The sequence below is a fragment of the Erinaceus europaeus genome, chromosome 9, assembly GCF_950295315.1.
Source record: "Erinaceus europaeus chromosome 9, mEriEur2.1, whole genome shotgun sequence".
Classification (NCBI taxonomy): domain Eukaryota; kingdom Metazoa; phylum Chordata; class Mammalia; order Eulipotyphla; family Erinaceidae; genus Erinaceus; species Erinaceus europaeus.
The window spans coordinates 103,039,127-103,062,604 of NC_080170.1; the positions used below are offsets into that span (position 1 = coordinate 103,039,127).

A 23,478-nucleotide genomic window follows, 5' to 3' on the forward strand; every position below is an offset into this window, starting at 1 on the left:
CATTTACAGCAGCACAATAGTTGTTTTCTTTTTGGAATTCTCTTTAGCTATCAAGTGAATATAACAATATTGCTCTTTTTGTTATTCAGGGAATTTCTATGAATTGTGTTCAGGGAAAAAAAAATCACTATGTATTTGGACTATGAAAAGTCATTATGGAATACATCTAGGAAAGGTTGATTGATTTTAAAATTTCATACTTTGACTTAAAAATGATGAGAAGGATTAAGAACTAAAGTAACTAAAGCTATCTTTAGATAAAGAGATCCATATGGTAATGGGGTTAGTTGAAAAGGTAGAGGGGAAAGGTCTCATTTTATTTTGTAGCATTTGCCCCCAGCAGTTGTATATCTACTGGATAAATGGAGGAGTGAGATACATATTTTGTGAACTTGTTGGCAAAGTAGATTTATTAGAGAAATCTCAACTCAGGATCAGCTCAAGTCTCATTTTGAGTAATTTCCACCTCAATTCAAGATATTGAGAAAAGGAAGAAATGTTGCTGATTAGATTCCTTTCTGTAATGAGATATTCTTCACAAAAAGACTCAGTTATTGGCTCTCTAGTTTTATGAGTTTGAGTATATGAGGTACTCATAGAACTATTTTAAATTCATATGCATATTAGTAAAAAGTTTCAGGAATTCATGACTGAAATACTTGAACATTCAGTTTGCAATGAGTATTTGATTTTTTTTCCCCAAAAAGTTTTTACATTATTTTAAAAACAGATTGGTAATATATACCCTTCTGTTTAAATATGTTTTTGAATATCTATATTGTATGCTATCTCCAATCAGTTATTATTTTTTAAATTTTATTTTATCAGAGCACTGATTAACTCTCACGGTGGTGTAGGGGAATTGAGCCCGGGTCTTAGAACCTCAGGCATGAAAAGTCCTTTTGTATAACCATTGTGCTTTCTCCTCTGCCCCTTAAATTTTGAGCAGATTGATATGTAGTTAATATAAAATTGGAACATTCATTTCTCAGTGGACTGTATTTATTACTTACTTTGATCTCATTTAGTAGGAAGCAAGTAACAACTTTGAGAATAGAGAGGCACTTCAGCTAGATAATTCTAATCTAGGGTGTCCCGCTTTAATCCTATGGATCATACAATACTATTGATTTATGACAGACCAAGATGCAGGAGTGTTGAGTAAGGGTGAAGATTCAGTGTTAATTCTGAACCTCACCTATTTGTTTTAAACTTGAATATTAGATTTTAAATGTTATAATTTTATAATAAATATATTTAAGCGATAGTATTATCAGGCCATTTTTTTGAGGCCTTTGTGTTTAAGCACTTTAAAATAAAAATGATTTAAAGGATGTGACCTGATATTTGTGAGATAAGAGGGAACTTCAACATTTTAAGTTTAAATATTTTCCCCCTGAAATCTTAAATGTCAGTGTTTGGTCAGTCCCTTTCTTTTTATGGTGTTTGTTTGCTCTTGAAGTTGTATCCAGTTGATCAGACAGATGGTCAGTAGCCAACTTTTTTCTGGAGCTGGGACTCTTGGAAAGGATAGGCCTATGTTCTTGTAGCCTCTAGTTTCATCCAGATTGTTTGGGTTTCTTTTGCCACTATTTAGGGAGGATAAGTTGTCTCATTTACTGTTGTTTTACGTATAGGCTTATGGGCACATATATTCTGTTTATCCATAGAAGTATTTTATCAATTTATTTGAATGAAAATTTATAGAACAAAGAAAAACCTACTTTAAAAACAAAACAAAGCCAAAAAATAAAACAAAGATACATTCCTACCGCTCTCCAGTTTTAACTTAGAGTTTAAAAAATAAAACATAATTCTAGATGTGGTATAGCATCAGGATAAGTGAAATTTTGGTCTGTTTGAGAATAGTTATTTTGATAACTAAATTTGTAATTCAGAAATGGTAGTGCAGAAATCGCTTTTTGGCTGCTTGTCTCCTTCAGTGAGTCTTGGGAGAGCAGATATGTTCACTCAGGCAGTAGGTCTTTATTTTCCCCTTTGCTTATCACTATATTTTTCTTTCACTGACTAGGTTGGCTGATTTTTTTTTTTTTTTTCTGAACTAATGAAAGAAAACTCAGAGTTTGGGGTAATGTTTAAATATAGGTATTTTCATTCTTTCGATAACCAAGACTGAAATAAAATTTCTGACTACCATAGCCCTCTTTCTGGAAAATTCCATTTCTGAACTGTCTACCATTCTAAAAACCTAAAACTTCCTGCTGCCCCCACCCCCACGCCCACCCCAAGAGCACACATTTCCTAATGGAAAGATACATCCCTTTTTAGTAGTCCCTACATCTTTAAGAGGACTGGGTATGCGAGTGACACATCACATCTGCTTTTAGTTGTTGCAAACCAGTTGGCTGATTACCACAGTCAGTCTCTGGCTCTATAGCTCCTCTTGATTGTCTCTGCCAGTTGAAAATCACTTTTAATGAATTACTGGCTATGCACATGTGTTCCTAGCTAAGGCTTGTCACTAATTTACCTGGTTGGAAGAAAGAAGCTATAACTAACCTAGAGGGAATAGGTCCATGACCACCTGGGGTGGGAGTCTCATATGCTGCCATCCCTTTGAGAGGAGTACATTTCAATAGCAAAATCAAAATCAGCAAGATCTTAGATCATCATAACTGTTGTTTTTATGGATATTCTAAATACCAAAAATCAAAAACTATCTTAAACCATCAGGGGAATATATAGCAATTCACATTTTTAGAACTCAGAACTGCCCAGGCACACAGAGAAGTTAACTTTATAAAGAGAAATAGAACGTGGTCAAGCAATTTAAAGAATATACGTAGTGTTGTAAATATTGGGTGAGGTTGTTTGCCATTTATAATAAACTGTTACAAGTACTTCTATGAATTTTCTAGGGCAACAAACCTATTGAGTTGTGTTGTGAATTGTATTCTAGTATAGACAAGTTATATTTGCTGTGGAAATTTTTAAATGAAATAGTATTTAAAATTTAAAGAATCACATCTAAAGTTTAGTTTGTGTGATACTAAATACTATAGTCACTATTGTTACTGTAATGTTTGCTTTAACAACACATTTTGAGGTCTGAAGAAAGGTATTGTACTGAGCCTTTTATTGTTCTGTTAGAAACTTAATCTTAACAAAAAGTGTGTGTGTGTGTGTGTGTGTGTGTGTGTGTGTGTGTGTGTGTGTTTAAGTTCAGCTTCTTTTTTCTTGTATTAACTCTTTAAATGTGTTCCGTCTGTGGAAACGATATTAGTAGTGTAGCACCAATACTTTCCTTCAAGGAAGTATTTACTCCAGTGACTAAAAGATCTTATAGTGTGTTTTGCATGGTACAATGGTTCTACTAAAATGTACTTGTGTAATAGGTTAGATGGTTCATAAACAAAAACTGGAAAATCACAAAAGAAAAAAAAACAGCTTGTTATACGAAAAGTGCATTGCTAATATAGCATAAGCCATATCCTGCCATTGTACTGTTGTAATCCCTAAGAATGCTCATCTGGTGCTATCTGCAAACTGTTTGGCATTAGCATCTGCTAGGTCCTTACTCCAGCTTCTCCTTGAATGTATATTGTGTGCCTTTTAAGTTACTTCTGGTGTTGAATGGTAAAGTTAGTGTGGTATTTTTGTATTTTAATCTGCACTTTACACTTTCTTGGAAAGTAAAACTCCAGACTCTCAAGTTTAAATAGTATTTTGAAAATAGCTATAATGTTTACAATAAATATTTTAAATATTTAAAACCAACACCTAAGAATAAGAAACATTTAAAAATATTTTGTATGGTTTGTTTGTTGCAATTTTATTGCCTCTTGTCAGTTTATTTTGTTTTTTGAATGGCCAAAGGGTGTAATAGATTGTAATTTTGTCTTTTAATGTGTGGGAGTTGACTTTTAAGGATCATGGATGAATTGGATTATCTTATCAGTTATTCTAGTATATCAATCTTTATTTTATGCTTTATTAATAATAATGAGTTGATGTTGCTCTTAGCCAACCTATTAAGATTCTTCTCATACTGTGCTTTGCTTTTCATTTTTTAAAGTAGATTTTTTTTAATGTCATGAGAAAAATTCTAGGGCTAAATGAAAAGTATATAGAGATTTGAATAACATTCATTTTACATATACTAAGCATTACAAGTGACTAAGTATTAGAAGTATTACATTTTTTTTTTTTTAAATCTTGGATTTTGCTGTTAGAACTCTCTATTCAAACTGTATCCCTCTACCAACTTTTCTAATTCTCTAGCTTCTTGGCACATCTGTTGTCTCAAAAGATTTGCTCTTTTAAGAGCTGGCAAAACTTACAACATGATTAACAACTACAGCAATGAGTTTGTAATAAGATGGATGCAAGGTATTTTATGGGAATGAATTATAAAGTCACATTGTAACAATAATCTAAAACAGTATTTGATGGTCTAAATCCTGATAACTGAACTTTGGCAAGTTTCTGCATAAATCAAACATTTAATAGGAAACGCTCATGATGAATGATTTCTCTTGAAAATAAGATTTTACGGGGGGCCGGGCTGTAGAGCAGCGGGTTAAGCGCAGGTGGCACAAAGCACAAGGACCAGCGTAAGGATCCCAGTTCAAGCCCCTGCCTCCCCACCTGCAGGCGAGTCACTTCACAGGCGGTGAAGCAGGTCTGCAGGTGTCTTTCTCTCCCACTCTGCCTTCCCCTCCTCTCTCCATTTCTCTCTGTCCTATCAAACAACAACGACATCAATAACAACAATTATAACTACAACAATAAAACAACCAGGGCAACAAAAGAGAAAAATAAATATAAAAAAAAGAAAATAAGATTTTACTTCATACAACTCCTGTCTGAGGAATCAACCTATATATATATAGTTTTCTCTTGGCAAGAAAAATCGTATTCAGTCTGCTATAGTGTCAATATCTATAATCTACTTCTCTACAGACACATTTGTATATATATTTTTACGTGTATGACTAATTTAATAGATGTCTTTAGTTTGTATTTCCCCATTGTCATAGTATTCATGTTCATATGACTACAGTAAACAAACCTTCAGATGAAATATGAACTATGGTTTTACAGTCATTTTCTAGGTTTTATAATTTTATAAAATTAAGCAAGCAGTAAATTAGGTGCATTAGTTATTAAAGTTTGAGTAAAGAATTACTTTTTTCACATGGCATTTAAATTAAAATGCCTTTTAATTAAAATAGGAGGTTTCCCCCTCCATCCACCCACTCCACCCTGATCTGAGTGATAATCAGTGTTGTCTTGGTAATAACTTGCATCCATCAAAAATAATTTGTGTTTGGCCCTTTCTTTTAACATTGATCAAGGTAAATGCTTATTTAAAAAATGCCTTGTTTGCTATACCTCATTTAGAATGACTTTTATTTCTTATGTGTTAATAAATTTATTTCTTTACATTGCTTTAAACCACTTGCATCTTTGCTCTTTTCTAACTCTAAACTTTCCCTGTGGCTGCCTCTGAGGTGATTTCTTCAGGTATAGTTTTTTTTTTTTCTTATAATACACATTTTCAGCATTTATATTTAGTTGATCTTTCTTTCATCTAAAAATGCATATCTCAACAAAAAGTATTAAAATAATGTATTACAAAGTAGTCACCAGTCAAAAGTGTTATTTATTAATACTATTAATTGTACTTATTTTAAAATTATTCTTATTTTACTTTTATACAGGTGATGAAACTTACCAGGACATTTTTCGTGATTTTTCCCAAATGGCATCCAATAATCCAGAGAAACTAAATCGTTTCCAGCAAGATTCACAGAAATTCTGATTTTTTTTTTGAGAAGGGAATATATTAAATCTGGGATTCCCTAGTGTGTACATCAAAAAAAAATCACAAACTTTATTGCTTTAATTCTACTTACTTAGTTTTAGTAGATATTTAAGAGGTTTGGAAAAAATAAAGGTACCCATTCACTGATATTTTTATATAAAAACAGGTTTCTAGTACTTGTGAGAGTAACTTACTTTAGAACTTCATATATATATATATATATATATATATATATATATATATATATACACACACACACACACACACACACACCAGTTTAAAGGGATATTTTATTTAGATTTAGACCCTCTTTAAGTGACAAGATGCAGAGTGTAGACAAAAACCGTTTTTTTTTTTTTTTTCTTGGCCAATGACTTTTTTCCATCATTCATTCCGGCTTATCTGCATTAAGTAGGAGCTTACTATCCTGCCTTCCTTAAGAACATCTTTTCTTGTTTCCCTTATATGTGTTGGTGCATAAAGAGGGTTTTTATTTTTGTAGCCTAGCTATCATATACACAATATGAGATTTAATTATTAGCTTAGAGAATGTTTCTTCCCTCTCATAAATGGTGTTATACTTCTCAGATGTCTGTTAGTATCTTGAATTTTAACATAACATGGCTATATACAATTGTATAAATTGTGGTAGACACAATTTACTCCTTTATATTTATTCCATCACACGCAGAAAGAAGCCCTGACTTTTTAAATTGCCAAAATAAATCCCAGCTATAAAAGTGTTGGTTCTGGGAGTTGGGTGGTAGTGCAGCGGGTTAAGCACACGTGGCACAAAGCGCAATGACCATTATAAGGATACTGGTTCTAGCCCCCGGCTCCCCACCTGCAGGGGAGTCACTTCACAGGCGGTGAAGCAGGTCTGCAGGTGTCTATCTTTCTCCCCCCCTCTCTGTCTTCCCCATCTCTCTACATTTCTCTCTGTCCTATCCAACAACATCAATAGCAACAACAATAATAACTACAATGATAAGATAATAAGGGCAACAAAAGGGAATAAATATAAAAAATATTTTTTAAAAAAGTGTTGGTTCTTCATTATTGAACTAATTTCCTAAAACCTCAGCAAAATTTCTGGTGTAACAAAACTTTGTTTCAAAGGTTAGTTGAATGTTGCAAAATTATGCTTTCATCAAAATATAACTTTCTAAGGAAGAGTTAGATTTATAAAATAATATAGACCATTTTTATATTTGGAATCTCTCCATTTCAAAATACAGTCCTTCTATTGCTACTAGTGAAAGAAAAGAACTCTTTCTAAAAGAAGAAAGGATGTTTTTCTAAAGTTGTACTAAAATAGGTAGCAATTTAATTTTTCTGACATATATCCTATGTACTTATACACAGTGTACATTATTTTTTAAGGTATAGCATCTCTATTGCTTTAGTATTGTTTATGTGAACCAGCCACAGACCCTTTAATTCCAAAATATTATGGATGCACTTATTTACCAGGTAATATGCTACAGTATCAATCTGATTCTATTTTAGGCTAATCTAGCTTGTCAGAAATATAAATAATGAAGTAAGTTACCATATGTAGTCTTTCTAATACTGTCAATAATCAACTTTAATCTTCTTATACATGTTACATGTAGGTGATACTATTGCTGCTCAGTTTCTCAATGAGAGGCCTTTAAACGCTGGTTATCAAATAGGTTGAGAAACTGTATTTTCCCCTAGCAACTAGAGTTCTATAAATTGATTGAATGTCAAATCAAAATCTAAGTGGAATTATACTGAAATTTACAGAAATGCTTACATATTTGGTCAAAAGGCATGTACATATGCCTATTTAGTAATAATCATTGTATATTAAATGATAAGATATTTATGAATTTTAAAGAAATGTTAACCTCCAAAGTCTTGGTATTTTATTCAACACTTAGAACATTAAATGTTTCCTATTCCATTTATCCCAGAGCCATAGATCATCTGTTTTAGCAAAGGTTTGATATGTCACATTTTTATCAGGCCACAGTTTGTCTGAAAAACTCAAGGGTAAAGACATATGTTAAAAAAAAAAAATAGAGGGGAAAGTTTGACTTTTTCCTTGGTAGTGTCTGTTTATACTTTAATACTACGTCTTCATGAGTAAATATCCTAATCTTTATCCTAGGAATCTTAAGCAGTTCCTTCAGGTCCAGACACTGGTCATGTCTGGGATCTCTGTGAAAGACTTCAGGTCATGTCTGTGATCTCTGTGAAAGCAGTTCTTTTGACACTCTTGTCTTCTGTGCTTGACTTGTGATTTGTTAACATAGCAATATTAGTGTCCAGTTAAATTTAGTGGTTAGACATATATCTGAATTGAACTAAAGATGATCATGGTTCTGAATATCTACAGAAAAAAGTAATTTTTTGACAGTACAGGGAGTCTGTCAATACAAAAATACATTTCTGTGATTGTATTTCTTGAATATGTCAAGACCAACTTTTGGATTAAATTTGGCAAACTAAAAAATGCAATAAATAGCAAGGTTTTAGAGTCAATTAACAGTCAGTTATTAGCTGTGTCAACTAATAACTTTTACATAGTATGAAACAAATATTGAGCTTTTTTGTGTTGTGAATTACTTGGTTCACTAGGAAAAATTGTATTGTAACATTATGTACTCTTGAGCTTTATATTTCAGTATGATTGACCTTTGTTTTCTTTCCTTAACTGATCTACTGATAATAGTTTCTGATTCCTTATCATTAATCTGTGTTGGCTCATTATCATAAAAGTTAGATTAATACCAAAGTAAGAATAGCAGGACTAAAAAGATTTCACAAAATCCAGTTTCACTAAGTTATAGCTAGAATAAAGGTCAATGAGTAATTACAGTGTGTCATTGTCCCACATGCTTAAGGCTTTAAAAATTACCTTTGGTACAGTCCTTACAAATTCAGAAATGTGCAGGAATTCACTATATTACATGCCATCACTGTAGATTTTAATTAACTTTAATGTTTACTTTCTAAAGCATTTAGACTTAATTTGCAATATTCAGTTTTTCATCAGTGCATTTTGAAAGAAAAATACCTTCACAATTGGGCAACTCAAGTTTGTGATGTATTAAGCAGTATTAAAAATATTTTAGATAGCAAAATATGGTCACAATAAACCAGATCGTATCTATGACTAATTTTACTACCCATTTGCATTCCCATATCCTATATTGTCAAATAAATTTTTTTCTGTTTGATTGCACTTTTGACCATGGACATAAGCTGGAAAAATGGTATTTTTTTATATACAATTGTATGCCCAGAATGGCTTCAGATCTGCATTAGAAGGTAGAAAGAGCACCAAATAGTAATTTACAATCCTTTGGGGATTCAGCTCATCTTGCAAATAAAACGAGTGGACTGAAAATGAGATTGTAACAGCATCCCTTTGCATACTGTTCTGCTGCTCACATGGACTTCGGCATACATTATTTCATCTGATTCTCACAGTAGGACTTTTGAAATCTTAGTCTAGGAGCACCAACATTGTCTCTTCTTTAATAAGTTTACTCCTCCTGATTCACAGGGGACATGGGTCAGTGGCTTGCTAGTTGGTGGCATAATCAGCACCCCTGTCTGACTGTTTAGTCCACAGCACTTTACTTACATCATGAGGTGATTTAAATCATACATCATGAAATGATTTAAATCATCCTAAAGCAGCAAAATCTCGTAATGTCTGCCAGCTTTCCTTGTGTTTTGATAACAAAGACTTCAAATATTTCTGGTGCACCTGAATATAAAATTTCCAAGAAGGAATAGATTAGGACTTGAAGACTTTAAATTGCTGGAAATTTTATACTTTTATAATGATAATTAGACTAGGACTTGAAGACTTTAAATTGTTGGAAATTTTACAGTTTTGCAGTGATATTAGTGAAAGTCAAACATTGTAAAGGCAATTTTAATTCACCATATGCATATCAATTCTTTGATGCTTTCAAATGGAAACCAACCAAAAGAAACTATAGGATTCAGTCAGATTAAAACCTACATTATAGACATTGTCTTCTGATGTAAATTATACTTAAAATGAGAAGGAGGAGGGAGAAGCAGTGCTCAATTTAACTCCTCTGCCTTGATCTCTTCACTATTTTTTTGTAGATTTTAGGAAGTTTCCTCAGTATACTTCTCCCCACTTTTGAGTAGTGGGCTTAAACAGGGAAAGCTTGCTGCATTATAGAGGTTGTTGACTACGTTTATTTCACACAAAAACTGAAGCTTAACTTTTGGAAATTATGAGCTACTTTTCTATATGTTTACTTGTACTTTGTGATTACTTCTGGATCATTCCAGTTATGAAGACTTATTACGTGTAATATTTCTTGCTACCTGTGAAATGTTTTTTTTAAAAGAATGTATAACCAACCTCCATTTGCCCTTTATTAGTATGTAGAGAATTTGTATCTAATTCATGAATGTAGCTTGACTGTAGTTTGTTATTGTAAGTGAAACAAAGTACATTATCTTTATAGTTATTCTAAAATGTACATTATGTAAGAATTGTAAATATTATACTTGATTTAATACTTTGTATGCTGAAAAATTATAAGAAGTCAATAAAAATCTCACCTCTGACATGTTTGGTTTTTTTTTACACTTATACTTCTACTTTATTATGAACTACAATTACAGACAGTCCTATAACACTTAAGACCCACTATTCCTTTCCAAACCTGCCATTTAAATCCATTTTGATACTTCAATATTTGCTAATTGCTCCACATGAGAAACCTTATTTTGATCTTTTAACTTTTTTTTTTCTGCCTTATCATAGACAGAGCTGACTCATAATTCAGTAGCTAAAAGTCAAACAGACTTTTTGGGGGATTCTGGCTCTAATTTTTTCCCATTATTTTGATATTGCAGTTGAAGTTTCTGATATAGGTAACATATTCAGTCTTTTTAGTAGTAGACAAACAAAACCCGAGGGCCCAGGTGCTGGCCCATGCAGCTAAACTCACTTACCAAGCCCAAGGATCTGTGTTCAAGATTCTGCTTCCCACTTGCAGGGGGTCTGCTTCACAAGTGGTGAAGCAGGTCTGCAGATGTCTGTCTTTCTCTCCCTCTGCTCTCTTTTCAGTTTCTCTGTCCTATCTAAATAAACAAAACAAAAACCCTGTTTCATATGAATTGAAGTCAGTGACATGATGTATTCAAAGATAAGACCTAGAAATTAATCATATTCTTTTAAGTTTTCTTTTAAAAGTTTGGGGTCTAGGAGTATACCTCTGCAGGAGATGCATGCTTTGCATGCGTGAAACCTGGGTTTGACTCACATCACATAGTAATAGCTGTTATTAAAGCTATTTGAAAACAGCCACATATTTTGCTGCTCCTGATTCACAGGGGACCTGGGACCTCCAAGCCTCAGGTATAAAAATATGTTGTGTAAATTGGGTGTGCTGTTTCCCTGAATGTCCAATACTGTAGTCTGTGTCACTTACCGGGTCTGTCTGCCTGCCTGTCTAAAGTTTTTGCAAGTTTGTTTTGGTTATTTGCATCTCACTTATAAGTGAAGTTATCCAGTAGTTGTCTTTCACCTTTTTACTTATTTCACTTAGTATTATCAACTCAGGTTTTATCCATTTCTTCCCAAAGACAAAATAATCTTTTCTAATGATCTATTCCAGTAACTCTATATCCCATAGCTTAAGCTTCTTTATCTTTTATGCATTTTTAAAAATAATTTATCAATGGGAATGCAGGTTGAGTCCATATTTTGGCTATTATTAATAGTGTTTCTGTGAATATAACTTTTAAGATTTGTATGTTCATGTCCTTGACATAAATCCCTAGAAGTAGTAGTCCTATCTTCTTTATTTCTGATAGAATTTTCACTGCATCATGAGAGTTGGTGCCTGCATGACAACTCACTGTTCCTGGTGGCCCTTTTAATTTATTTATTGGATAGAGAAACAAATTGAAAGGGAAGGGGAGGTAGGAGAGATACCTACAGTACTGTTTCACCACTTTGTGAAGGTTGCTCCATGCAAGTGGTGATCAGGGGCTTGAACCCTGATCCTTGTACATAGTAACGTGTATGCTCAACTGGGTGCACCACTGTCTGACCTCTATTTCTTTTTAAAGTCTTATTCATATGAGAGAGAGAGGGAGAGAACAATTTCCCTGAGTTCTGGCATATGTGATGCCAATTTTACCCTCTACCTCTGCAAACTTGACTTTTTGTGCATATTTATTTAAACACTAAGGTTAAACTCAAGCCTTAGAAGATAGAAGTCATATATATATCTATATACACACACACACACACACACATATATATATATATATATATATATGACTTCAATATATATATTTTGCAGTGCCCACCTGTCTAAGGTAAAAAATAATGAGATGGGATGGAGTGGAGTGGAGTGGAGTGGAGTGGAGGGCCAGACTAAGGTCCTCAACTGAGGAGAGAAGGCAGGTTGTTGGATGCCCTGTATTTCCCACAGGAGAACAACTCTGACAAAAGGAGTAAAACTCCATGGGTGGTGGAGCAGTGCTTTGCTCTCTTTTTCATAAAACAACAAACAAAACAAAACCAACATTGTGTGATGGTGGGGCAGGTTAATGTGCCTCAGGTAAAAATTTACAAAAACACCTAGTACCCTTACAGGAAGCCTTTGCGGGCCACATCCTTTAGGTTGCCTCTAACAAGGGCTCAGCGAGGCCAAGTTGGGTAGCTAGACAATTTCTACTTTGGGCATCATGCCTACTTAATCATGAAAGGGAAAGGCGCTTGCTGGCTAAAATACCCTACTTGCAGCCAGTCTCCAAGGTGTGAAGGGAGAGGGATTAAGGTTGCTAAGAAGTTAGGAGAAAATATTGCAATTTTCTCGTTTTTTTTGCGTTCAGTTTCGTGCAAACTGTAGAGTCTATGTCGGTTCTCAACTCCTTTCAAAGTTTAGCTAAGGTGTCTAATATCTTGGGCTTGATTTCGCCTAGGGTAAGGCCCGCCCGCCTCTGCCTCCCAGTCCTCTGCGGGCTCCTCCCACCATGCAGAAGCCTCGGTGGCCTTGCACTGCCCACGCCCACCCCAATCCGGCTGAACCTAGGACCCGGAGGCTGGCGGGGCGCAGGTCCCGCTCCCCCGCGCATCAGAGCCAGATGATTGGTTTTGGGCAGCTCGGCTCCGCCTTCGCCATGGCCGCCCGCTGCCCAGGCGACTAAGTGGCTGCGGGGACCGAGGTCTCCGCTGTCCCCTCGCGGCTCCGCAGTCCGCCTGCCCGGATCACATGGGTCTGCTCCGGGGTGGGCCCCCTTGCGCTCGGGCCATGGCGCGCCTGGGCGCCGTGCGCTCGCACTACTGCGCGCTGCTGCTGGTCGCGGCGCTGGCCGTCTGTGCCTTCTACTATCTGGGCTCTGGCCAGGAGACCTTCTCCAGCGCCACCAAGAGGCTGAAGGAGGCCCGCTCTGGCGTCCCCGTGGCGTCCTCGCCGCCTGTGCTGGAGCTGGCGCGGGGTTCCGTGGCTCCGGCTCCGGGCGCCAAGGCCAAGAGCTTGGAGAGCGGCGGGGCCGGGCCGGTGGACTACCACCTGCTGATGATGTTCACCAAAGCTGAACACAATGCGGCGCTGCAGGCCAAGGCCCGGGTGGCTCTCCGCTCTCTGCTGCGCCTCGCCAAATTTGAGGCGCACGAGGTGCTGAACCTGCACTTCGTGAGCGAGGAGGCCAGCCGTGAGGTGGCCAAGGGCCTTCTACGGGAGCTGCTGCCGCCCGTCGCCGGCTTCAAATGCAAGGTGAGCGGGGCCCTTGCTGGGAGCTTTTGGCGGGTGGCCCATCTACTCCCTGGCCAGTCTCTAGGGGCCAGAAAGGGCGATCTTTAGTCGCACTGTCCATGTCAATGCCTGTAGCTTAATCGTTACCACCTCCTCCCCCAAGCCCAAAATGTATGTTCACAGGAAGATGGAGACTTCGTCGGGGCATGTCCTGGAGCCAGAGCCACCCAGCAGGTGCAGGAGTGGAGCTGCGGTGGTAACTGATGACCGAGACTTGGTTCTTGCCCACTATGAACTGGACCTACCTCAAGACTAGACACACTCCCTGTTTGCAAGCACTCCCTGTTTTCAAGAGAACATTGCAGTGCCTTTAGAGTGCTCATCTCTCTGACTTTTAAGGATGGAGCAGGTCCTTTGAAGGCATCAGTGGTTATTCTGTACAGTCTGCTGGACAGAGCTTTGGTGAGGCCTCTTGAATGACGAGGTTGGGGCACTATGTCTCGTTGCTTTTAAGGTATTTCATTAGAACTGGTCAAGCCAAAACCTAGTCAGTGTGAGGTGTGTGTGTGTGTGTGTGTGTGTGTGTGTGTGTGTGTGTGTGTCTGTCCACATGCATGCATCCAGGTGAGAAAGAGAAAGCTCCAAGAGGTACAAATATGATCTGGGGAGAACAGAGCAGTGTTAACCACCTCCTGCCCCTCTGAAACAACCTGCCTCTGTAGCAACATCCACTTTTCTCCATCATTGCTCTTCACCTCCTGGCTGTCAGAGATTAGGTTCCTGGCTTGGTGTCAGTTGCCTCTGTGAGGATGCTTGGCACGTTTTGAACAGCTGCACAGAGAGGAGCCCAAGTCTGATTTGGGGATAGGAGTGGTAGGTGAGCCTACAGAAAAGAGGCTAATGTTGGTGGGTGGAAGGGGCGGTGAGGCAGGAGTGATTTCCTGTTTGTGCCCTGCGAGTGGCTGGGAAGGCAGTTGCCAGGATGCCACTAGGGTTCAGGGGTCTCCTTTGGCTCTTTGTTCCCTGCAGTATCAAGTCCTAGTTTCCAGACTGGGCCTCAACTCCTGCCTCACCCTTCCCCGAAGTGCACCTGAGACTTGATTTATTTTATTTTACTTTATTTTTATTGCCACCAGGGTTATTTGCTGGGGCTCAGTGCCAGCACTGCAAACCCACTGCTCCTGGCTCCCATTTAAAAAAAATATTTCTATTTTATTTAATAGGACAGGCAGAAATTGAGAAGGGAGGGGAAGATAGAGAGGGAGAGAAAAAGATAGACGCCTGCAGACCTACTGCACCACTAATAATGCAAACCCATGTAGGTGGGGAAGAGGGGCTCGAACCTGGGTCTTTGCACATGGTGATATGTGGGCCTAACTGGGTGTGCCACTGCCTGACCTTGCACCTGAGATCTTAGTTATACTGAAAGAACATTCACACCATCTCCACTCTGCACAGAATGTCCTTCCATCCTTCCTGGGCCTTTGACCAGTCTTTACTCAACTAAGATATCCCCGGGCCCTGGGCTCTGCCCTACTCCTTAAAGCTCTCGCCTATATCACCAAAGGTTTGTTCCATGCCCAGAACAAATGAGCCTATAAGGAACACCCACCAGACTTAAGGAAGGGCGGCTGGAGCTGGACCTGAAGCTTTAGCAGGTTAGGTACCCAGATTTTGGAGCTCTGGAGTGACCAAAGGGTTTCTGGGGACCCAATGTTTGACCTGAGTTTTGTAGCTCAGGCCCCATTCTGATTTCCTTAATTTAAGTCTTTTAGGTTACCCATCCAGCTCTAATGTTTGAGAAACTGTGCTAATTCAAGAAGAAAACCAAGGGTGCTTGGTTACAGGGCCAGCCTGGCAGAGTTGGGATTTGCTGGGCTCACTGAGTTTGCTCCTGCAAACTTACATTGACATCTCCACCCTCTCTGTTAGAGGCTGTAGCTCGGGCTGCTCTGTACCCCGGCCAGCTCTCTGCTGTGGGCTTCTAGGCTTTAGCCACCACTTCTTATTGGTGCTTTCCAGTCTAACATGGCTTTGCTCCCATCATTTCACTGGCAGGATACTTTTTCACTGTCCAGGTCTTGCGCATTTTCCAGGACACCTTTCCTCCTTAAAGCTGCCTGAGAAGCCCCGTCTGAAAGGCCCACCTCTCTCTTTCTGCCTTGTGGACTTCTCCAGTGCTGTCACTGTCACACATCTTATCTCTCATCCTGTGTACAATTCCTGACACATAATTGGCACCAGAAGTATCAGTCCAGTGCCAGATCTAGCCTAAGGGTCAGGGTTCCATTTTGGCATTTGTGTTTCACATCCTGACTCTCTTCTGGGTCTGTTTCCAATAGCCATGGAGGGTACCCTAGGCCTGTAGGTGCCCAGGAACCTATGGGAACTGACACTGCCCCTGTTGTGACAAGAGGAACCAGGATTTGGGGAATTCTACCCAGAAAACCCTGGTCAGATGTGGACTTATCAGTCCTTGTATAAAGTCGCACCTGTTACTTTTTGAGTTTATATCTTTCACCCCAGACCTCATATTCCTTTTTTTTTTTTTTTTTTAAATTGTGCTTGTTGTTGAAAAAGATGTAGTTTTACAAGACTGTCATCTTAAGGATACATCTTCGCATCTCCCCAGAAGGTTGAGTTCCCATTTTTTTGGTGATACAATGTGGTCTTCTTTTATTTTGCTTGAATTGTGTGGTCCTAAAGGGTTTGCCTCATTCCATTTGTAATGTAGTTCTTCCTTAGGTTGGAAATGTTCCCGAAAAGAATGGTCCTCCCTTCCCCACTTCACACATGTGGTTTCACCTTACTAGAATACACACACATGCACACGCACACTCACACGCACACGCACACGCACACGCACACGCACACATGCACACAGACCAGAGCAACTTTCTGGAATACGCAGTACCCAGAATTGAACTCCAGACCTGATGCTTATAAGTCTGTCTGCTGTACCACCTCCTGGACTGCTAGCTCCTCCTCCTTAAGGTTCTTAGAGAATGCATACTTCCAAGGATCTTGGCCTCTCTTAAATGTATCCTCTGCACCAAACAGCATGCCTTACCACAGGAGTATTATATCTTGAGAGCTGTTTCTGGATTTCTCTGTTTCACCATCCTGGGATGTTGGACAGGATGGATTCTGGAACTTCGGCCATCACACCTGTGTTGAAACAGAGTAGTGGAGGAAGACCCAGAGCGGAGTCTCAGCTCCAGGGAGGGGTTTAGTTAATAAGCAGCAGGTTTGGGGTGGGCAGCCATTCACCTTCTCTTAGGAGACCTACTGCATGTTGGCCATGGGGGTAGGGGGTGACTAAGCCCCTACTGTGTGGGGGCCCCTGAATTCATAACTGCAGGGGTCAGGCACAGCTCTGCTTCTCAAGAGCCCACACCAGTGAGCAACACGTGTGTACACATCCCGTCCTGCTCCAGAGTCTGGAGAGCAGGGCCTGAGCGGGTCCCCAGGGAGTGAGAATGCTGCGTGTCAGCCCCACTTGGCTCCTGACTGCTGGTTAACTGTGGGAACCTGCCCTGCTCAAGGACCTTCTTTGGGAAGTGAGATTGAAACTAGTCTCGTGCCGTTCTGAGCAGTCAGTGCGGAGACACTGAAGTCTTTAGCTCACTGCCACTCTGTCATGACTCACGGCATGGTCCTGTTTTGTTGGCTTCTGGGTAAATGAACTTGGCAAGCAGAGCCCAGAGCAGTTCTTCTGACAGGACCCTGCAGACATCTCCACGCTTCTCTCCCCGGACCGGTCCTGCAGAGACTGATAGGTTCACCCAGCCACTGTTACTGTTTGGGGGGGGGGGGTGCAACAGCAGTGTGTCTGGGTCTCTGCTCTCACCATGCTAGCGGCTCAGATACAAGCCACCCAGGAAGACCTCCTCAGCACCCCTCTCCCTGCTTCTCTCTTCCCTCCCTTTCCCTTTCCCACCTCCCTTCCTCTCCTCCCCCCCTTCTCTCTTTTCTTCTTTTTCTTTTTATCAGAGCACTGCTCAGCTTTGGCTTATAGTGGTGCCAGGAATTGGACCTGGGACCTGTGAGCCTCAGGCATGAAAGTGTTTTTGCAGGGTTGTCTCCATATCCCTGCACCCATTTCTCTAAAGCTGCCCCTGCCCTCTTCCCATCTTCTTGTGCATCTCTACACATACGTTATTCACCCAGCATGTATTTGAGAGGTAGCCTGTGCCCATGGGCAGTGAAAACAGAACGAGATTTCTTCCTCACAAAGCTTACGTTCTGAGGCTGTGAGCTATGAGCTTAAATGAACAGATGAGTAAATAGGGCTGGGGAGACAGCGTAAAGGTTGTGCATAAGACTTTCATACCTGAAGCACCACCATAAGCCAGAGCTGAGCAGTGCTTCGATATCTCTCTCTGTATCTTTCTGTATCTCTCTTTCACTAAAATAAATAAAATATTTTAAAGAATATGAAATGACACTGTATAGACTGGGAGCAATTTAAAAAATTAAATAGAGAATGAGTCAGATTGTGATCAGTTGTATAATTAAGAGTGAAATGGGATAAAGGCTATGGAATGTGTGTGTCAGGAAGAGGCTATGACTATTCTATGAAGGGGACAGGAAGGCCCTTGGATAACACGAGACATTTAGCAGAGGAAACGAGGGTATGAACTGCATGGAAGTCTGGAAGATAGTGCTTTTGTCAAAAGAACTGCATGTGAAATCCAGTAAAAATAAGGAGGGGGGGATGCAAAAAAGCTGAATAGACAGCTCTTCAAAGAAGACATATAGGTGGCTCACAGACATGAAAAAAATGCTGTACATCGTTCATTGTTCTGGAAATGCAAATTAAAAGCACAATAAGGGGGGGTCGGGCGGTGGCGCAGTGGGTTAAGCGCATGTGGTGCAAAGCGCAGGGACCATCCCGGTTCGAGCCCCCAGCTCCCCACCTGCAAGGGAGTCACTTCACGGGCGGTGAAGCAGGTCTGCAGGTGTCTATCTTTCTCTCCCCCCTCTGTCTTCCCCTCCTCTCTCTATTTCTCTCAATCCTATCCAACAACGAACAACATCAACAATGGCAATAATAATAACCACAACGAGGCTACAACAACAAGGACAACAAAAGGGGAAAAATGGCCTCCAGGAGCGGTGGATTCATGGTGCAGGCACCGAGCCCAGCAATAACCCTGGAGGGAAAAAATAAATAAATAAATAAATAAATAAGCACAATAAGCCACTTGAGTGCACACATTACTATGCACAAGGACCTGGGTTTGAGTCTTTGCTTCCCACTTACGGGGGGGGGGGCCTTTCACAAGCGGTGAGGCTGGTCTGTCTTTCCCTCTCCCTTTTTTTTATATTTATTTATTTATTTTCCCTTTTGCTGCCCTTGTTTTTTATTGGTGTTGTAGTTATTATTGTTGCTGTTACTGATGTTGTCATTGTTGGATAGGACAGAGAGAAATGGAGAGAGGAGGAGAAGACAGAGAGGGGGAGAGAAAGACAGACACCTGCAGACCTGCTTCACCGCCTGTGAAGCGACTCCCCTGCAGGTGGGGAGCCGGGGTCTCAAACCAGGATCCTTACGCTGGTCCTTGTGCTTTGTGCCACGTGCACTTAACCTCCCTCTCCCCTTTCTGTCTCCCCTCCTCCCATCCCTGCAGTGTCTCTGGCCTATCAAATAGAAATAGGAAAAAAAATCAAAAAGGAAAAAAATGACCGCCTGGAGCATGGATTCATAGTGGCGGCACTGAGCTCCAGTGAAACCCTGGTGGCAATAATAATAATAACGATAATGATAATAAACACACAAGAAAAGAAAAGCACAATGAGGTGCAACCTCACAGCAGTGGGGATGAGCTCCACCACAGAGTGGGATCAGGTGCTGGGGAGGGTGTGGAGAGAGGAATGCCGACGCACTGTTGGTGGGGCCAAAGTCGTGCAGCCTCTGGAAAACTCCCCTAGGGAGACTCCTTAACTAAAAATGGAACTACCTCATCATCTGCGGTACTGTCTTAGGCATTTATCCAAAAGACGCGAAAACACTCATTCAAAGGACGATCTGCACCCCTTACTGTCACAGCTGCACTGCCGTGTGACGAAGCTATGGAACCAACCAAAGAGATCACGGAATAAAGAAACCGGGGAGGGGGCTGGGCAGTGGTGCACCGGGTTAAGCACACCTAGTACGATGTCCAAGGATGACAATTCAAGCCCCCCCCCCAGCTTCCCACGTGCAGGGGGATCGCTTCACAAGCGGTGAAGCAGGTCTGCAGGTGTCTTGGTGTCTCTCTGTCTCGTTCCCTCTTTATCTCCTCCCACTCTCTTATTTCTCTCTGTCCTGTCCAATAAAATGGAAAAAAAAAGTTATGGGTGAGATACTCAAGAACGTACTACTAAGCCACTGAAAGAGATGACATTGTGTATAATAATAAAACAAAACAAAAAATTGAAGAATAAGACTCCTTGATTTTACGTATTCCATTCTCCCCTTTTTTTAAAAATGCAGTCCAGGACACCGTCATTATTATTATTATTATTATTTCACCAGAGCACTGCTCAGCTCTGGTTTATGGTGGTGCAGGGGAATGAACCTGGGACCTCGGAGCCTCAGGCTGAGAGTCTCTTTACATAACCATTATGCTATCTGCCCCCATCCACATTATATTCTTATACAGTTTCTGGCATATTCTAGGTTCTCCATATATACATCCTGACTGGTGGCCTTGTTACTTAAACCCAGGGAATCCTGGAAGCATTGTGGGAGGCCTTCACCACAGCAACAAGTACTTTGCTATAGAAGGAAACTATTAAATAAGTCATGAAAAGCTGGGAAAGGCAGTCAGAGAAATGAGCCCCAAAATGTGATGCTGTTTAAAGAAATGGGCTGACATTTCGCCTATCATCATCTCTAGGACTTCACTGCTGTGAGCTAGGCTGACTATTTTTCAGGGACACACACACACACACACACACACACACACACACACGTATGGAATGAGAATGAATAGTACCTGGGGGTTGGATGACGGCACACCTAGTTGAGTACATATGTTACACAATGCTCAAGGACCTGGGTTCAAGCCCTCGGTCCCCATCTCCAAGGGGGAAATCTTTATGAATAGTGGAACAGTGTTGTAGATGTCTTTCTGTCTCTCTCCCTTTCTATCTTCCCACCCTCTTGATTTCTGGCTGTCTCTATACAATAAATAAATATAATAGAAAATTTAAATAAATTACAGGGTAGTTGGGCGGTAGCGCAGCAGGCTAAGCGCATGTTGAGCAAAGCATAAGGACCAGCATAAGGATCCCGGTTCAAGCCCCCGCCTCCCCATCTGCAGAGTTTATTTGACTGGAGATATAGCCTGATGTGTCTGCAAAAGACTTCCATGCCTGAAGGGGTTAGGTCCCAGGTTCAGTCTTCAGCATCATCATAAGCCAGAGATGAACATATCTATTTAAAAATTTTTGTTTGGTGTTATCTTTATTTATTTGATAGAGACAGCCAGAAATCGAGAGGGAAGGGAAAGGTAGAGAAGCAGAGACAGAGACACCATCAACATTGCTTCACCACTTGCAAAGCTTTCCCTCTGCAGGTGGGGACCAGGGGCTTGAACCTAGGTCCCTCCACACTGTCACATGTGCACTCAACCCATCCCCTCTATATATCTGTATCTATATATCCATATACTCCCACAGGAAAAACTACAAGCTTTAAAAAAATTAATTAGGAGGTGGGGCGGTGGCGCAAAGCGCAGGGACTGGCGTAAGGATCCCGGTTCGAGCCCCCGGCTCCCCACTTGCAGGGGAGTCGCTTCATGGGTGGTGAAGCAGGTCTGCAGGTGTCTGTCTTTCTCTCCCCCTCTCTGTCTTCCCCTCCTCTCTCCATTTCTGTCTGTCCTATCCAACAATGAACAACATCAACAATGGCAATAATAATAACCACAACGAGGCTACAACAACAAGGGCAACAGAAAGGGGGAAAAATGGCCTCCAGGAGCGGTGGATTCATGGTGCAGGCACCGAGCCCGGCAATAACCCTGGAGGGAAAAAAAATTTAATGAACAGCTGGCTAACGGACATATTTGTCCATCCCACAGCCCTGGAACACCCCTGTATTTACCATAAAAAAGAGGTCAGGCAAGTGGAGACTCCTTCAAGACTTAAGGGCTATTAACAAGACAATGAAAATTTGGGGCATCCCCCCCCCAGTGAGGTTTGCTGCTTGCCTCTGCCATCCCAACAGGTGTGCCCATAGTTGCTATTGACATCCAAGATAGCTTTTTCTTTTTCTTTTTTTCATTGTTATTGCATAGAGACAGAGAGAAATTGAGAGGGGAGGGAGAGATAAAGTGAGAGGGAGACAGTGAGGCACCTGCAGCCCTGCTTCACCACTTGTGAAGCTTCTCCCCTGCAGGTGGGGACCAGAGGCTTGAACCTGGGTCCTTGAGCACTGTAATGTGTGTGATTAACCAGGTGCGCCACCGCCTGGCCCCCCAAGATAGCTTTTTCTCTATTCCTTTACGTCCCAGTGACTGCTAGCGTTTTGCTTTTACTGTCCCCACCATTAACAGTACTGGGCCAGCTGAAAGATATGAATGGGCCGCTCTGCCCCAGGGAATGTTCAACAGCCCCACCGTATGTCAAGAGGCAGTAAAACATGCTCTTGCTAATAGTCACAGTAAAAGATTACAGAAATTACTCTACTGCCATATGCCCCCTCAAACCAACAAGTGCACGGTCCAAAGACTTTTGCTCTCTCTGGCTTATTACTCATTCCACAGGAATCCCCTACAACCCCCAGTGACAAGGCATAATTGAAAGAGCACATCAGATCCTTAATATTTTTTAAAATATTTATTTATTTATTCCTTTTTGTTGCCCTTGTTTTATTGTTGTAGTTATTATTGTTGTTGGATAGAACAGAGAGAAGTAGAGAGAGGAGGGGAAGACAGAGAGGGGGGGAGAAAGATAGACACCTGCAGACCTGCTTCACCGCCTGTGAAGCGACTCCCCTGCAGGTGGGGAGCCGAGGGCTCAAGCTGGGATCCTTCTGCTGGTCCTTGCGCTTTGCACCACGTGTGCTTAACCCACTGTGCTACCTACCGCCCGACTCCCGAGCACATCAGATCTTAAAACATCAATTAATAAAAGAAAAAGGGGGAATATACCCCCAACATACAATTAGCGTTAATTACACTTAATCTTTTTAATATTTATAAAAATTTTAACAACCCCCAATGGTTATCCACTGGCAATCTCCATTTGCAGCTCCCCCAATATGGGTGAGATGGAAAGATCCTCTAGATGGCCTCTGGAAAGGGCCTGATCCCCTCCCAACCACGGGAAGAGGGTTTGCTTGTGTTTTCCCACAGGACCAACCAAAGTCCTGGTGGATACCGGCTGGAAATGTCAGACACCAGCCCCGCTCATAGACTCTCCAGAACTGCCATGCCTTGCCGGCTTGACCTGCTGACGCTGAGAAGGGTGGGACCTACATCTTCCTGCAAGAGGAATACTGTGTTTACATTGATGACTCTGGACTGGTAGAACAAACTATTCAGACTCTGACCAAACTCAGTGAGGAACTTCGCAGCTTCTACTCCCTTGGGTGGTCATCCTCATGGCTGCAAGGCCCGCTGTCCACCTGGATTCTCCCCCTGGTGGGACCCTTGATTGTGATCTGTTTGTTCTTTCTCCTCGCCCCCTTCCTGCTTAAGTTCATCTAGCTTTGCATTCGAGAGATGACCAGAATAGCTGTTAATCAACTAGACCAGAGTAGTTGTTAGTCGTCTACCCTTAAAAGCCCCTGCCAACAGATCCTCAGGAGCCCTTCTTTGACTCCGAGCTCTAGATATTTTCTTCTGTCACACCCACCCCTACATTTTATATCAAAGAAAAAACAGGGGGACATGTGGGTAAGGGCCCGCTGTCTGGGAAATCCAGGCCATCATCTCCATGAGGGTCTGAGAGGGTCATCTCCAA

At 40.9% G+C, this 23,478-nt stretch overlaps 2 protein-coding genes across 2 annotated transcripts in view; both read left to right on the forward strand.

Moving 5' to 3' along the window:
• Positions 1–10,378, forward strand: part of ACAP2 (ArfGAP with coiled-coil, ankyrin repeat and PH domains 2) — a 136,866-nt gene extending 126,488 nt beyond the window's left edge. The window contains exon 23 of the mRNA XM_007517422.3: positions 5,685–10,378. Within this exon, the coding sequence (XP_007517484.1) occupies positions 5,685–5,785 (101 nt within the window). The 3' untranslated portion in view covers positions 5,786–10,378. The remainder of the gene's footprint in view (positions 1–5,684) is intronic.
• A 2,549-nt stretch (positions 10,379–12,927) lies between these two features.
• Positions 12,928–23,478, forward strand: part of XXYLT1 (xyloside xylosyltransferase 1) — a 195,687-nt gene continuing 185,136 nt past the window's right edge. The window contains exon 1 of the mRNA XM_007517449.3: positions 12,928–13,545. Within this exon, the coding sequence (XP_007517511.1) occupies positions 13,042–13,545 (504 nt within the window). The 5' untranslated portion in view covers positions 12,928–13,041. The remainder of the gene's footprint in view (positions 13,546–23,478) is intronic.